This window comes from Pongo abelii, chromosome 8 (genome assembly GCF_028885655.2).
Source record: "Pongo abelii isolate AG06213 chromosome 8, NHGRI_mPonAbe1-v2.0_pri, whole genome shotgun sequence".
Lineage (NCBI taxonomy): Eukaryota > Metazoa > Chordata > Mammalia > Primates > Hominidae > Pongo > Pongo abelii.
The window spans coordinates 105602590-105617949 of NC_071993.2; the positions used below are offsets into that span (position 1 = coordinate 105602590).

General features: G+C 38.2%; 1 protein-coding gene across 2 annotated transcripts in view; it reads right to left on the reverse strand.

Annotated features, from left to right (window-relative positions):
• The window catches only part of HPSE2 (heparanase 2 (inactive)), a 752987-nt gene that overhangs the window by 178165 nt on the left and 559462 nt on the right, over positions 1-15360 (reverse strand). For both annotated transcript variants that reach the window (XM_024253747.3, XM_024253744.3), the window contains one exon: positions 2245-2338. In XM_024253747.3, coding sequence (XP_024109515.3) covers positions 2245-2338 — 94 coding nt within the window. The remainder of the gene's footprint in view (positions 1-2244; positions 2339-15360) is intronic.

Below are 15360 nucleotides of genomic sequence, written 5' to 3' on the forward strand. Positions count from 1 at the left end.
TTTAGCTCTTTTCCTTAAGTTTCTTGGGCCCTGGATAAATCAGGAAGTAAGTTATTTCAGTTTTCAAACTGGTTCACATAGTTAAGGCATATGCAGTGGGGGAGGGTAATGGGAAGTGGGGATAAAGGAAAGAACCTAACTTCCAACACCTTTGTCTTAGTTCTAACCTACAGCCACTTGCTATACTTAAATAATAACATGAGCACAGTTAGAACCTTCACTCTCAGTGCCTTGATAGAACTGAATCATTTTACTTCCAACAACAGCCCTTTGGTCAAACTCAAGACTGGAAAAGCCAAAACTATAGGAACTTGACTATCTTGTACACTATTGTAATATAAACACTTAGAACAGTACCTAAATATAGTAAGCACTGAAATATTTATTGAATGAAGCAATAAACAAATGAATTAATGACAGAAAATTCTTCCCTCCTTCTAGAGGGCAATATGTAATATCAGATTAGCATAATGTGCTTAGAAAGCTAGAGTATTCAATACGTTAACATTCTATTACATTAGGTAATATGTTTTCAATCTGCTGAAAGTAAGTGTTAAAACTTACTTTACCTTGAGGGCAGAGACCATGTCTTATACCACTTTGTATCCCCAGCATCTGACACTTTGCCTTAGGTACTCGCTAAATGCTCAGTGAATATTTTTCACTAAATGAATATCAAACAGGGACTGGTAGAAATATTTCAAATCATTTAGTTCTCCTAGGCTTTGCCTAGTGGAACGCAGTAACAGATAAGGGTGCTGGCCAATGCACCTCATCCCTGGAGGGATCAGACTGGGATGTAGTAGTTCAGAAGCTCTGAGGCTTCTCAGCCTATCAAACTCTTGAGAACAAGAGAATTCCAGAGGCTGTTTATAATCTGAGTTAGACATTCGGATGAATACAAAAAAGGTGAAGACCTCCACTTTAGCTCTCAAAACTGATGTTGTATGATTTATTCAAATAGGATTTCCTTTCAGAGCTATAAATGAGCTATTCATTTGTCTATTTATTAATTCATCTCATATTTATTGAGGGCCTACCTGTTACAATTTTTCTGCAAAGATTTGTTTAATCTGCTCGAGAAATAGCAAACTATTCAAAGGGTCCCCATTCCCTGGAAAAGAACCTTAACTGGGCAACAAAAGATAATAATATATTGTAGAGGCCCATGACAATTGTAGATGTAAGATCCTCACAATTTAGAATTAACGAATCCAGTAGTTCAAAATGTGATCCATAATTGGCATTATGGAAAATCACTTGACAGATGATTAAAAATAGAGACCTCTGGGAGCCACTCCAGCCGTATTAAATCAGAACATCAGGAGTGAAATTAGAAACTTTAGTGAGCACCACTGGTGATTTTGATTGTACTCAAGTCTGAGAATCACTGACCAAAGGTGTGCTGATAGCACCTACATGCAATTGCTTAATATAATATAGCTTTCTTCTCAACTTTACAAAATTAAGATCTTACTTGGCTAATTCTAAGACACATAGGAACAGTGTAAATATGGCTCAGAATTGCCAGTGCCCAGACTGGAATTTCACTGAATGAATACAATCATTTTCTCCTTAAAGTAACCTAAAATAAACCCCTCCAAAAAAGAAAATATCAAGTAAATCTATTCTTCCCTTATGAAACTCACAATTAAGAAGCAAACTATAAACAAATACTTCATATTAAAATAGACATGCTTTAGGTCAGGCACAGCGGCTCACACCGGTAATCCCAGCATTTTGAGAGGCTGAGGTGGGTGGATCACCCGAGGTCAGGAATTCAAGACCAGCTTGGCCAGCATGGTGAAAAGCCATCTCTGCTAAAAATATAAAAATTGGCTGGGCATGGCAGCTTGTATCTGTAATCTCAGCTACTCGGGAAGCTGAGGCAGGTAAATCGCTTGAACCCAGGAGGCAGAGGTTGCAGTGAGCAGAGATCATGCCATTGCACTCCAGCCTGGGCAACAAAGCAAGACTCCATCTCAAAAAAAAATTAATTAAAAAAAAAATAGAGACGCTTTAAACCTTGATATGGCACACAGAGACCCTTTTCAATTTGAAAAACAATAAATGACAGGCAACAACTGTGATGGGCAGCTTGTGACCTTGCCCATCTAGACTGCACTATTTTCCTATTTTTCTACCCTGGTTCCCACAGTGCTGAGGCCGAGCTGGGACTTTGTGTCTTCTTCCCTGTCTTACCCCCAGAATCGCTCCTTTTCTTCCCAGGATACTTTTACTCACTTTCTGAATTTTCCTAATCTGGTCAGACAGTGTGTCTAACAGGCGAGTTTTCAGGAAGTCCATCACCTTGACTACCCGGCCATCAATGTAGCAACTGGAATAAAAATAAAATAAGAATCAGATAAAATCTCAAGCAAGGGACTATAAATATACTTCTCTAGCCCGAGGTCTCTGTTGCCCGAGGAAACAAACCAGGGTTCCACTTGGGCTCTCGTATTCTAAAAGGTTTTGAACCTGGGTACTTTTCAAACAAATAATAACCTTTTTTTTATTATTATACTTTAAGTTTTAGGGTACATGTGCACAATGTGCAGGTTAGTTACATATGCATACATGTGCCATGCTGGTGTGCTGCACCCATTTCTTCTCCATTTCCACTGCTATTTGTGGGCTAATACTGTTATTTTTTTCGGCTTTTGTCACATGAAACCCCATTGCTTACTTGCCAGAATTGATGGAAATTCCATAATACAAATTGGATAATGAGGAATACTTTTCTTCCCCTTGAGAAAGTAATTTAACACCCATCCCATGCCCATCACTAATCCCACCTTAAAGTAATAAAGGTATGTGAGAGGTTTGAAAGAATACTCAATCATTTTAATAAAATTTTTCCATACCTTTAAATAAGAAAATAAACACCAAAGCAAAAATCTGACTTAGTATAGTGAGTGAGTCTCCAGCTTATTCCTGTGGGCGAACACTCTGTAGTCAGCCTACTACCAAAATATGCTGTGGTTGCCTACTACCTCCAGAATGAATGAACAAACTAATGATGAATGTACAAAGGTGGAAGAGCCCTCTCCTAAAATAGTAACAACTTGATACTCATTGGTTTTTGTTTTGATTTGGTTTTTCTTAGCTTAAATAAAACATCAAGTTGTTGACACTATGTTATAAATATTTGACCAAAACAGGCCCATCCAGTTTTGTGGAGATATCCTTTGTAAGACTCTTTGCTGAAGATTAAGCTAAGGCTGACCCAGGGTTAGGTGATCTTCGTTACCTCAGACCTTCCCTTACCCCCATCTTGGCAAAGTTCTGAATTCAATCAATTTCTAAATGCTTGTGATTCCTGGGTGCCTTTTCCAATCCACTAAGTTATCCTTGGTTGTTGGCTAATGATAAATTATTTCATTTTTAAGAAGCAGCCACTCATCACTACATATTATAGAACTATGTGAAAATTATTTTCAATGTCAACTTGCTATACCAACATGTGATGTATTGGAATGGTTAATTTTTAAATTTTTGTTTTATTGTAAGGCAGGTACTTTAGTTGCGGTAAGGGTGGTAGATGATCTACCTACTCAGCTTTCCTTTTGGCCTCACTTACCACTTCACGACATTTCCACAGAATCCAGTGTTTAAACCATTGGAATGTTGGAGCAAATTTGGCTTTTAGCCAGAAATATCTGACTTCAAATTCCAGATCTGGTATTAATAACTATATGATCTTGGGCAAGTTACGTAGTCTCTATGGGCCTCAGTTTTTTAATTCTTAAATGGGGGACAATATATCTTCTCCTCAGGCTTAATTGAGAATTAATGAGCTAACAAATGTAAAGTTCCTGGCATACAGTAGGGACTGAACAACTTTTAGTTCTTCCTAATTGTCACCTCACAAAGAAGGGATTATAAACAATAGGAGACTGATTAATTAAGTTATGTGTAAATATAGAATACTATAACAGTGGAATTTCTGTGCTGGTGGTACATGTATTTGAAAATTTTTGATGGTTACTTATATCAGGAAATAAAATAATAACATGTCCTTTGCCTCATCCCTTGTATAGATGCCAGACTCAGATCCAATGAACATTTATTATGTGCAACACATAGTGCTGGGCATATCGATGTCCATTATCCTATCTCATAACCTGTTCATAGTAGTACTTCTTAATTAGCACCTCTGATTTTTGAAAAAAGACCAGATACTTAATTAGCACCTCTGATTTTTGAAAAAAGATCAGATACATGGCATACTACATGAAAGCCAGGCATGTTGAGACAGAGTAGTGTTAAAATTAAAAATAATTTATGCAATGCTAATCTAACACACATTTGAGGACATGAATACTTGCTACTATATTATATGGTGACCAGGAATTTGACAAGTAATGCATTGTAATTATTCTTTTATTATTTAATCAAATATATTACACTTTCCTCTTTTCTCAATTAGTTCCCAGTAACTACATTACACGTCTGTATTTATAATTTTTGTTAGCAACACACACAGTTTAATACTTATTGAGATAAAAATTCCAGATGTAATTTTTCAGTACGTAGGATTTCCTGTGAAGAACCTCCCTAGCCTACCCCAATCTGTGGCCCATGGTTGAGGGTCCCTTCATTCTTTTCCTCTTTCCTTTTCTCAAGTACCCAGAATCTGGAGTTAGAAAACCTTGGTTCAATCCCTTCTTTAAAGTGGGTTTTAAAAAATCCAAATCCATAGTATTTTCACAGGATTGGTGTACTGATCACATAAGGAAAAATGCTGGGCACGGGACCTGTCATATAAAAGCTATTCAATAACCAGATCTACCCTGTTCAGATTACTTAACGGCCCAAGGCAGCAGAAACTTACACTGAAAGGCCATGGGATGGGATAGGCAGGGGAGCATCCCTCTGGAGGAGAGCATGCTATCCGCTGTAGAACTTGGAGTGAGGAAAGTGTAGAGCAGCAAGAACAGATGCTGGATTCTCAGCAGGTGTGAGGCAGAGGCAGGGATGGAGATGGCTGTGATTATGTTGTAAAAATTTGGAGTTTGTAAAATCCTTACTGGTCAGCTGGCCTAAAGCATGTAAGCTTGCTACGATATCCCTTAGAAGTGATTTTCTGGCTTTGCTTGAACATATCCAGGGACAGAAATTCACTGTCATACACTACTAGGACTGTTTCACTGCATCACAGCTCTAATTGATGAAAAGCTCTTCTGACATGGTGCTGAAATCTGATCCCTGTTACTTCCTCTCAATGGCTAGCATTCTATCTTCTTGAACCCAGAAATGGTCCAATTGCTCCTTCATGTGATACATGGGAGATGAAATCCAGTAACCTTGCTTAAGCGGTTTAGCCTATTCTTGTCCCCAGTTTTACCCTTACAAGCTGGATCCAATCATTCTCAGGTGATCTTGGGCTATTTCTGTGGGCTGTGAATTGGATTGGAGCGGAAGAAGATACAGGCATGGAAACCAATAAACAAAGTTATCTTATCTCAATAGTGCTGGCAAGAAATGATCTGGGTCTAAATAAGGGAGGGAACAAGAAAAGTGAAAGCAAGCAGCCACGAAGGAAGAACAAATAAAGCTTCTGTAGAGGGTAAAAGAGAGGAAGGGAGTCACTGATGACCATCAACATATAAGAGGGATTGCCTTGGAGAACACTGTTGCCAAAGAGATGTAGGTTAGTCATACAGGAATACAACTTGTTAAGAGAGATGAAAGATACTGTCTGACATATCAAAAATATACAGAATATCAAGAAAGAACTATATACCATGTAGCTGGGGATATAAGAAAGCGGTACAGAGAAAAGTTGAGACAAGAAATGTTGACGTGGGGGTCTTTTTCAGGTTATAAGTAATGGCGAAAGCCATGGCTGCAGATGAGCTCTTCAAGAGAATAAGGGAAATGAACAGAGATGTCAGAGACCCTTCAAAATGCTTCTAAAATATGGCCCTGGGCATTGCCTCTACGTTTGACCCAGCTAAGGACCCCTTCTTCCTCTAGCCTGATGATCACAGCATCTTTTTAATAACTTCAGTCTGAGTCCAATTCACATTTGAATGTCAAAGGAATCCTCACATTATACTGTGAAGTTTCAGCAACTTTCATTTGCAAACTTAAACCCACATTTATATTATACTATGGAAATATGAACTTCGGTCACCCAGAATTCCGTATCACTTTTAAGAGAGGGGATCATTTAATCATAGGGTATGGCCAGGCGCGGTGGCTCAAGCCTATAATCCCAGCACTTTGGGAGGCCGAGGTGGGCGGATCATGAGGTCAGGAGATCGAGACCATCCTGGCCAACATGCTGAAACCCCGTCTCTACTAAAAATACAAACAATTAGCTGGGCGTGGTGGGGGGCGCCTGTAGTCCCAGCTACTCAGGAGGCTGAGGCAGGAGAATGGCATGAACCCAGGAGGTAGAGCTTGCAGTGAGCCGAGATTGTGCCACTGTACCCCAGCCTGGGCGACAGAGCAAGACTCTGTCTCAAAACAAAACAAAAACAAACAAACAAACAAAAACCCATAGGGTATGAATTTATCAATACCTAAACCTTTTTCTTAGATATTCTTAGACAACTAACTTACTGTACTTATCCATTGTAAATGTGAAGCTTCTAAGAAAACATTCAGCATCAACAGTCTGTGGCTATTTGAAAGCTTCTTCCCAGTTACAGAGCTTTGGTTCTCTGATGGTAGTTGCATGTGGTGATAGGTTCAATATAAATATATCATTTATATTTGGGCATGAAGGAGATGGAGTAGTCTGTGGTGACCATTTTATGAGAATAAATTGCTAAAAATGATGATAATAGTGATTTCTTTTTTTTCTTTTCTCTTTAAAAAAAAAAAAAACCTGGCAGAATGGTCTAGCATTACCTAGACTGACACTTTTAGGTAAATCATAGTCATCCTCCAAGCTCTCTTGAAATTCAGCATCACTTAAGATCATACCACAAGTGGTCGAGCTGTTCCACTAAAAACCAAAGCCAAGAAAGGCTGTGCAGAAATAACCTTTCTGGGAACTATCACAAAGGCTATGAAGTTGAAACTTCTGTATTAATACATGGTCAAAAGGTCTGTCTCACCCAATGCCAGCAATTCATTCCTGCCTCTAGATTGGCAGGTCATATCAAGCGTATCTCTGGGGAAGTGGCAAAGACAGCAGACTATACAAAGTAAAAGGAACCACTTATCAATGTATTCACCAACTCTCCTGTCCCCCTTAATTTTACATTTTAGTTCCAGTACAATAATCTTCATCTTATTTTATTTGGTGTTGCCCTTTATTTTTATTACAAAAGAACTAAATGCTCATTGTAGACGAATTAGAGAATGAACATAAACAAAATAGAAACAGGAAAATGGAAAATCACCTACAGTATAATAAGCACAACACCTAGAGAAGCTCATTGCAACATTTTGCTGCATACTCTTCCAGTTTTTCATAGTAAATAAACATAAAATTTCCCATAATTAGTTTTTTAATAAACCTGTATTCCAGATCCTATTCAACTAGCATTTAAATTTAAAATTGCTCCAAATGAGACATCCAAGCCCATCTCACAGGGATACTGTCAGAAAGATTACAGACTCCCAGTCAAAGCATCTTACTCTTATTTTAATTTCATTCTGGCCATTTAGAGGTCCTCTGCCAGGAGCAGAGCTCACCTCCTTCCTGTCTCTGTCAGCCAAGTTTTAACCCCATTCCCATCCCACTGACCCCCTTCATCAGGCCCCTAGATTCAGTCTTCAGGATTGTACTACAATTAGCCACTTATGCCCATTAGGCTTTTAAAACATTTAATGAGGAGAGTTTGTTGGCTCCAGGGGCAGCTGGTTTTGTTTACCTGGCCCTTTACTTTAAAAGGAAAAACCTTTGCCCTTTATTATCTGACCCCTTCTTTTATTTCAGGTAATTGCATTAGCGCGGGCTTCCCAATGCTCAGGAATTTCCGGACTTATCTTGCTCCCTGCTGGTTTCAAGGAGGAGGGGCAGCCTGCTCAGAATTCTAACACCTAGCCTGCTGACTGGGCAGGTAATGCCAGAAAATCGGGGCCTTCCCTACTGAAGGGGGAGAAGCTTGGATAATCATTAGAAAAACCCTGTTGACCTATAAAACCTATTCTGCCACCTCAAAGCAAACACTGGAGAAAGGCTGATTTGAGTATTTAGGCTTTATAAATTGCACTTGCCCCTTCTCCAAAGGCCCTCAGCCTGGGCTCCTGCTGAGCACTTGCCATCAAGCTTTTCTTCTGAGGCTACATTAGTTTTCATCTTCTTTGCAATGGGTCAACCTTCTTATCTTGTGTTTCAGAACTGCTTTGGGCAGGAACGTTTAGATGAAATGAACACTGTTACAAAAAAAGTCAACCTTCCTATCCTGTGTTTCAGAACTGCTTTGGGCAGGAAAGCTTAGATGAAATGAACACTGTTACAAAGAAAGGTTCTACAGAATACAGATGTTTCTTTGGCTTTCTTAAACCAGTTCAAATAATTCCATACAGGAATCATCTAACCTAATAAAGGGACATAGTTCAGTAAGAAAGAGTTTGTACTCTGGAAAAATGCTATAGAAAAATAGTACAGGCAAAGGTCAGAGTTGTGAGCAATACTAAAGGCAAATAATGTCTTTAATGAAAGAATGAGTGCCTGTATGACTTAACCCACGATAAGCCAACCGAGGCTCAAGTGCTATGCCAAGGGCTCCATTTTCTTCATCTTCTTGCTCTCCTAACTCTTTGCACACTTTGGGTTCTGTGCCTCAAGCCCAGACCCTTTTCCCCATATATCCAGAGTTGTATGTGGAGAGGCACTGAGTGTGGGCAGAGGCTCAAATCATCTTGGTCCTAGCAGTGTTAAGGAGAGGTGTACAGGAAGCTGGGAAAGGAAAGGGGTAGGGAAATCACATGCAGCTTCAGCCACTGGAGCGGGCTCTACGGAGGGACCTCTAAAAATTTTCAGAATAGTAGCAGGTGATGGCACCAGAATTGTGGGCAGAAGTGGATCCATGTGCTTTTGGTCTGAAACTTACACAAGTTGTGGGGCCCTCTTTAAGAAGAGGAAATCAAAAGTACAAAACAAGGCTAGGCACAGTGGCTCATGCCTGTAGTCTCAGCACTTTGGGAGACCAAAGTGGAAGGATCTCCTGAGGCCAAGAGTTTGAGACCTGCCTGGGCAACATAGCAAGACCCTCGTCTCTACAAAAAATAAAAAAATTAGCTGGGTGTAGTGGCACAGGAGGATCACTTGAGCCACGGAATTCGAGGTTACAGTGAGCTATTATGGCACCAGTACTCAGCCTGGGTGACAGAACGAGACTCTCTAAAAAAAAATTAGAAAGCATTTTTTAAACTACAAAACACATAACAGATACAAAAGTAAGTATTTATATCGAATGACAAAATAAATCACAACAAACTCCCAGAAACTTAGAGAATCGAGTTTCTTCCTTCTGAGAGCTCTTCAAGCAATTTACCAGAAATGTTTACATAATGCTTCCTCATAGCAACCTGCCCCCATCCCCTTACCCCTTACCACCTAGAACATCCTACAACTCTCAGCATTCATAGGAATCAATGCAAGAGAGGGGTCTGAAGCTTAATTCATTAGCTTCATGGTAAATCTAAATTGTGAGGCATTAATAACAAGAATGATAGGGTCTAAGTTGCCAGAACCCAACCATCTATGTGCAGTATTTTAAAAAATTCAGTGTTTGTAAATTGGGGGTTGCTTATACTGTTGCCACATCCTTTCCCTGGCCTCTTTTCATGTAATTGTCATTGTTCGTGGCAGAATAGCACAACTGAACTATAATTAAGTTAGTATATTACTAACTAGGAGAAAATAGAAAGGAGAAAGAGGAAGGGAGGATTCTTACATATATTAAGTTCCTTCTTATTTGCTAGCTATTTTACATATAGTGTCATTTAATCTTCATGAACACTCTCTATTTTGCAGATTAGAAACTACAGCTCACACGGTATTAGTAAGTAGGAAACCAGAGATCACATAGGTACTAAGTAACAGACACCAAAACCTTTTCCCTTTGTACTTTGTCTGCCAAGTGTCCCAACAATACAGCACCATGCTTACTTCATTGGTCCTGTAATCAAGTAAAATTGTTTTTCAACTGCCTTTAGTCTTGCTTACTTCAACCAAATTTAAACAATATTGAACTAAATGCAAATTTCTCAAGAAAACAAAACAATTACAACAAAACTAACCCAAAACAATAACAAAAGCAAAAACCAGGGTAGATAAGTAAAAGCATGGAGGTGGTAAAACTCTATTCTTTTCTTTGCAAAAAAGTTTTTCAAAGTGTTTTAGTAATTGTTATATAAAGAAAAAGCAGCTCCATGGTCAAATAAGTTTAGGAAATGTTGGGTTAAAACCAAATTCAGTAGTACTTCCTGTTTCAGCCATGACAGAACTGAACAGCAACCAATTCAGGCTGCGATTCTTGAGAGATGGTAGAGCACATGAGGTGAACTTCAGATCCCATTCACCTGAGCTTGCTCCTTGGGACAGGGTAAAGATAATTTACTGACTACCAAAATTTGAGCTTCCCTTCCATAGTGCTGAGCTATTGCCAAGAAGCAGCTGCCAGGCAGAACCTACATTTCTTTGCCCCTCTTACATGGTAGAGGCAGGGGAATGCCAAAACGATGTGAGCAGAAATAATGTGACACTTCAGGGCTAAAGTAGATGTAGGTGTTTTTCACTTTTGAGCAGAAATTAAGAAGCCATGTCTTCTTTGTAGTGTCTGTCCCCATTGCCAGCTGAATGGAAAAGTCTCTGAGGAAAAGCCACAAAATGGTAAGTACCTGGGTCCTGGAATGGCCACATGTGAGGCCATCTCCGAGGTACATCAGCATTGGACTGTCACGCTGGTGAGAAGCAAACTTCTACTGCCAGGCCACTGAAATGTGGGGATTTAATTGTTAAAACAATTTGTGTTATATTAACTAATATATGGGTATTCATTACAACAAAACACCTTTATACCAATCAATCTGTTTGACCAACAGTTCATAATAAAAGAGGTTTTCCTTTGAGAAGAAACTGTCCTTGTATGAAAATTAAAAAGATTAGCCTGAAGAACTTACTTGCAATTCTAGTTTGAATTGACTGAGTGTCTACCAGTGATTGGCTGAATAATAACTTTCATTCTAATCCCATGCAAGAACAGTTGATGAGGGGAGATATTATTCTTATTTTTCTATATTTAGACATACTGAACCTGGTGTAAAAACACAGTGACCAAGGTGATTACTAATGACCAAAAAGGACATGGAATCTAGAATGTTGGAAGGGAGGCCAGTTAATAAAGGTCACATATCAGTAGGAGGCAGTCTTTTGACAACATAGAATATTCTCCATTAGGCTTCTAGATACTCAGGGACAGCCAATAGTTTGAGGTAGATTTAATGAGACATTCTCATTATTTGGTATCTCACTGAGGATATGAAAGCACATGTCCTAACTTGCATGCATCACAAAAGCTAGAGGTTCAACTCTAGCCTGCATGATGTTTCTTATGTCCAGACAACCCAACACACACATCAAACTGCTTTTCTTCCTACACTCACCAACACCCTGTATATTTTAGTTCCTGTTCCTAACTTTTACAACCAGCAAATTCAATGTCATAGAGCTATACCTTCTTAAAGGATGCTCACTGTGGAGAATATTGCACTGAAAGGAAATCTTACCTCACTATGATTCTTTTTATGACAATTGTCACTTCTCTGTTTAAAAAGAAAAGCTAGTTCTCACCATATAAAGCCTTTAAAGGGATTATTTACCAGGAAGATATATGTATGTGCATATAAGCATGTGTCTAGATATGTGTTAAGAGAAACAGAAAGAGATTGAGAGGGAGAGACAGTCAGTTCTGTATGATGCAAATCACATCAGGGCCAGGAAATAAAATTTAAGTTCCTTGAACTAGTGCTCAGAATATATAATATTTGAAACTGATAGATGACTCAGTTAAATTTATTCAGCTAATAGGAATTCTAATGTCATAATTCTAAGGTAAAATTTCACATGTCGCTCTGTAACAGAATGTTTCTTTACCATCCTTTCTTTTAAAAATTTTCAAGGAATTTTAAGAAATGGTACCCTAAAATATTGTATTTTTTCCCCTCCAATCTCCTACAAATTCACTTTGGTTATCTAACCAAAAAGAGTCTGAGAATTAGAGAAATATCAGCATATTATCTTCTTCTCTGTGATTGAGGAAAGATTTTGTTTGAACACAAAGAGAAAGCAAGCCAACTGCTATCATTTTGAAGTCATGTTAAGTAGAAGGGTAGATCCCCTTTAAAGAACTAGTTCCTTTTTTTTTTTTTTTTTCTTGAGATGGAGTCTCGCTCTGTCACCCAGGCTGGAATGCAGTGGTGTGATTATGGCTCACTGCAACCTCCGCCTACTGGGTTCAAGCAATTCTCTGCCTCAGCCTCCCGAGTAGCTCGGATTACATGCACCCGCAACCACGCCTGCCCAATTTTTGTATTTTTAGTAGAGACAGGTTTCACCATGTTGGTCAGGCTGGTCTCAAACTCCTGGCCTCAGGTGATCCACCTGCCTCGGCTTCCCAAAGTGCTGGGATTACACATGTGAGCCACCACACCCAGCCAGAAATAGTTCCATTTTTAAAAGTTAATTAAAGACAGAAATAAAAAGCAATTGCTCCTTGAAAGAAACAATGATAGTTCACTTTCTAAATCAAGATCAAAAAAGGTAAAATTTCATTTAATACATTCTCATCACATATTTTAGACAATTAAAGTAGAAGCAAGTATATATATAGAACAAAAGGAAAATAGGGAATAGGAAGGTAAGAGCCAGATGAGGAAGGAAACACCAACATAGTGCATTGGGGATCTTTTGGTTCCCCCAAGCCAACTCATCCTTTCTGCCTCTGTTCTTTACATCTGTGTATCCTACTAAGCCTCATCATTCAACAACCAGTCCCACATACACCCTTTCAGCCACCTGCTTTTTTCAATCACCAAGTCCCTAAAGTGACCTCCCATGATTCACTGGTTTTATACCACCACCTGTCCAATCCTACCTCGGTCAGTGAAACACAACAGAGCAGTTTTTACCCCCTGCCCACTCCCAATCTCCCACTATCTAGCACCTACTCCAAATCCCCTGAGTTCTGTTACTTGAGTGGCAAACCAAGGCTTAACCTACACTTCCATTCTCCAGGCAGTGCAACCCTTCTTGGCAAAACTACAAGGTCTACATGACTGGTCTTTGGAGACCTTCATCTGTTCAGCCTTCTCCACACAAAGCCTAGGCTTAATTAAATGGTATCTTGGCTAAAATGTGACATAGACTCTTTCTCTCTTACCCAGTGGTTATTAATCCTGTCTGAATTTGCATTAACTAAGATAATAATTATTCAAACAAAATTTTTACCTACTAGATAGCAATCTGGACAAGGAGCTAGGAGAGCTGGTTTTCCAATCATTAGGCTTGTCACCTTAAGCAAGTCACTTAGTTTCTTTTGTCTTCTTTCATCTACCTAGGTTTTTAAGCCTAGATCAAGGATGGCTAATAACTAATTGGATTCTATCAGTTTTTGCCTCACATATTTTGACCCTCTGTTGTTAAATGCATACATGTTTAGGATAATTCTTGGAGAATTAATCTATATATCATTACGTAATGGTGGTCTTTATCCCTGATAATTGTCCTTGTTCTGAGGTCTGCTTTGTCTGAAACATAGCTGCTTCAGCTGTCCTTTTATTTGTGTGTGCATGGTGTACTTCTCTCTTTACTTTTAACCTATCTGAGTCTTTATGTTTAAATTGAGTTTATTGTAGACAATATATGGTTAAGTTTGTTTTTATATCCTCCCTGACAATCTTTGTCTTTTAATTGGTATAGTTAGACTATTCACATTTAGAATGATGATTGATATAATTAGGTTTAATATCTATTATGCTCTAAGTGTTTTCTATTCCTTGTATCTGTTATTTTTTTAATCTCTTCTTTTTTGTTTTCTCTGGTTTTAGTTGAGCATTTTATATAATTACATTTTATCTCCTCTCTTAGTATACTATTATATTTCTTTCTAAAACATTTTATGTGGTTGCCCTAGAGTTTCCAATATACATTTTTAATGAATCTAAGTGTATCTTCAAATAACCCTATACTGCTTCATATGCAGTACAGGTAATAATAGAGTATCCTACATTTATCCCACCCTTCATTTCTATCATTCATTTGCCTTATATATATGCTATAATAACCCAGTACATTGTGGCTATTATTACTTTAAACATTTATCTTTTAGACAAATTAAAATAAGGAAAATAAAATTTTTATTTTACCTTTATTTATTCCTTCCCTGACACCCTTCCTTTCCTTTTGTAGACTTGCATTTCTGATCTATATCACATTCCTTCTACCTGAAAAGCTTCTATCAATCTCTCATGCAGGGAAAGTCTGCTGGTGATAAATTCACTCAGTTTTTGTTTGTCTGAGAAAGACTTTATTTCTCTTTCACTTTTCATGGATAATTTTGCTGGATACAGAATTCTAGGTTGGTGAGTTTTTTTTTTCAACATTTTAATGATTTCACTACACTATTTTCATGCTTGCATTGTTTCTTATGATACTTCAGATCCTTGTTCATACTGCTTCATATCAATGCACTTCATTGCCTTGTTCCTCTTTAGGTAAGCTATTGTTTTCCTATTGTTTTTCAAGATTTTCTCTTTTTTCTTTGGTTCTCTGCAGTTTGAATATAATATGCCTGGCTGTAGTTTTCAAGGAATTTATCCTGCTTGGTGTTCCCTGAGCTTCCTGGATCTGTGGCCTTATAGCTGTCATTAATTCCAGAAAGTTCTCTGCTATTATTACTTCAACACTTGAATTACTTTAAGCCATTATTATTTCATTATTCTTCTGCTCTGCTTTCTCCTTCTTCTCCTTCTGCTATTCTAATTATGTGTACGTTACACATTTTGAAATTGTCCCACATTTCTTGGCTATTCTGTTGTTTTCATTCTTTTACCTTTCTGAATTTCAGTTTGGGCAATTTCTATTGACCTATCCTCAAGCTCACCAATTCTTTCATCAGCTGTATCCAGTCTACTAATGAGCCTACTGAAGGCATTCTTCATTTTTGTGACAATGTTTTTTATTTCTATCATTTCCTTTTGATTCCATTGTAGAGTTTCTATCTCTCTACTTATATTAACCATGTATTTTTGCATGTTGTCTCCTTCCATTAGAGCACTTAATGTATTAATCATAGTTAAATTCTCCATCTAGTAATTCTAATAACTGTGTCATATATAAGACTGGTTCTGATACTTTGTTCAGACTGTGTTTTTTCTTGCTTTTGGCTTACT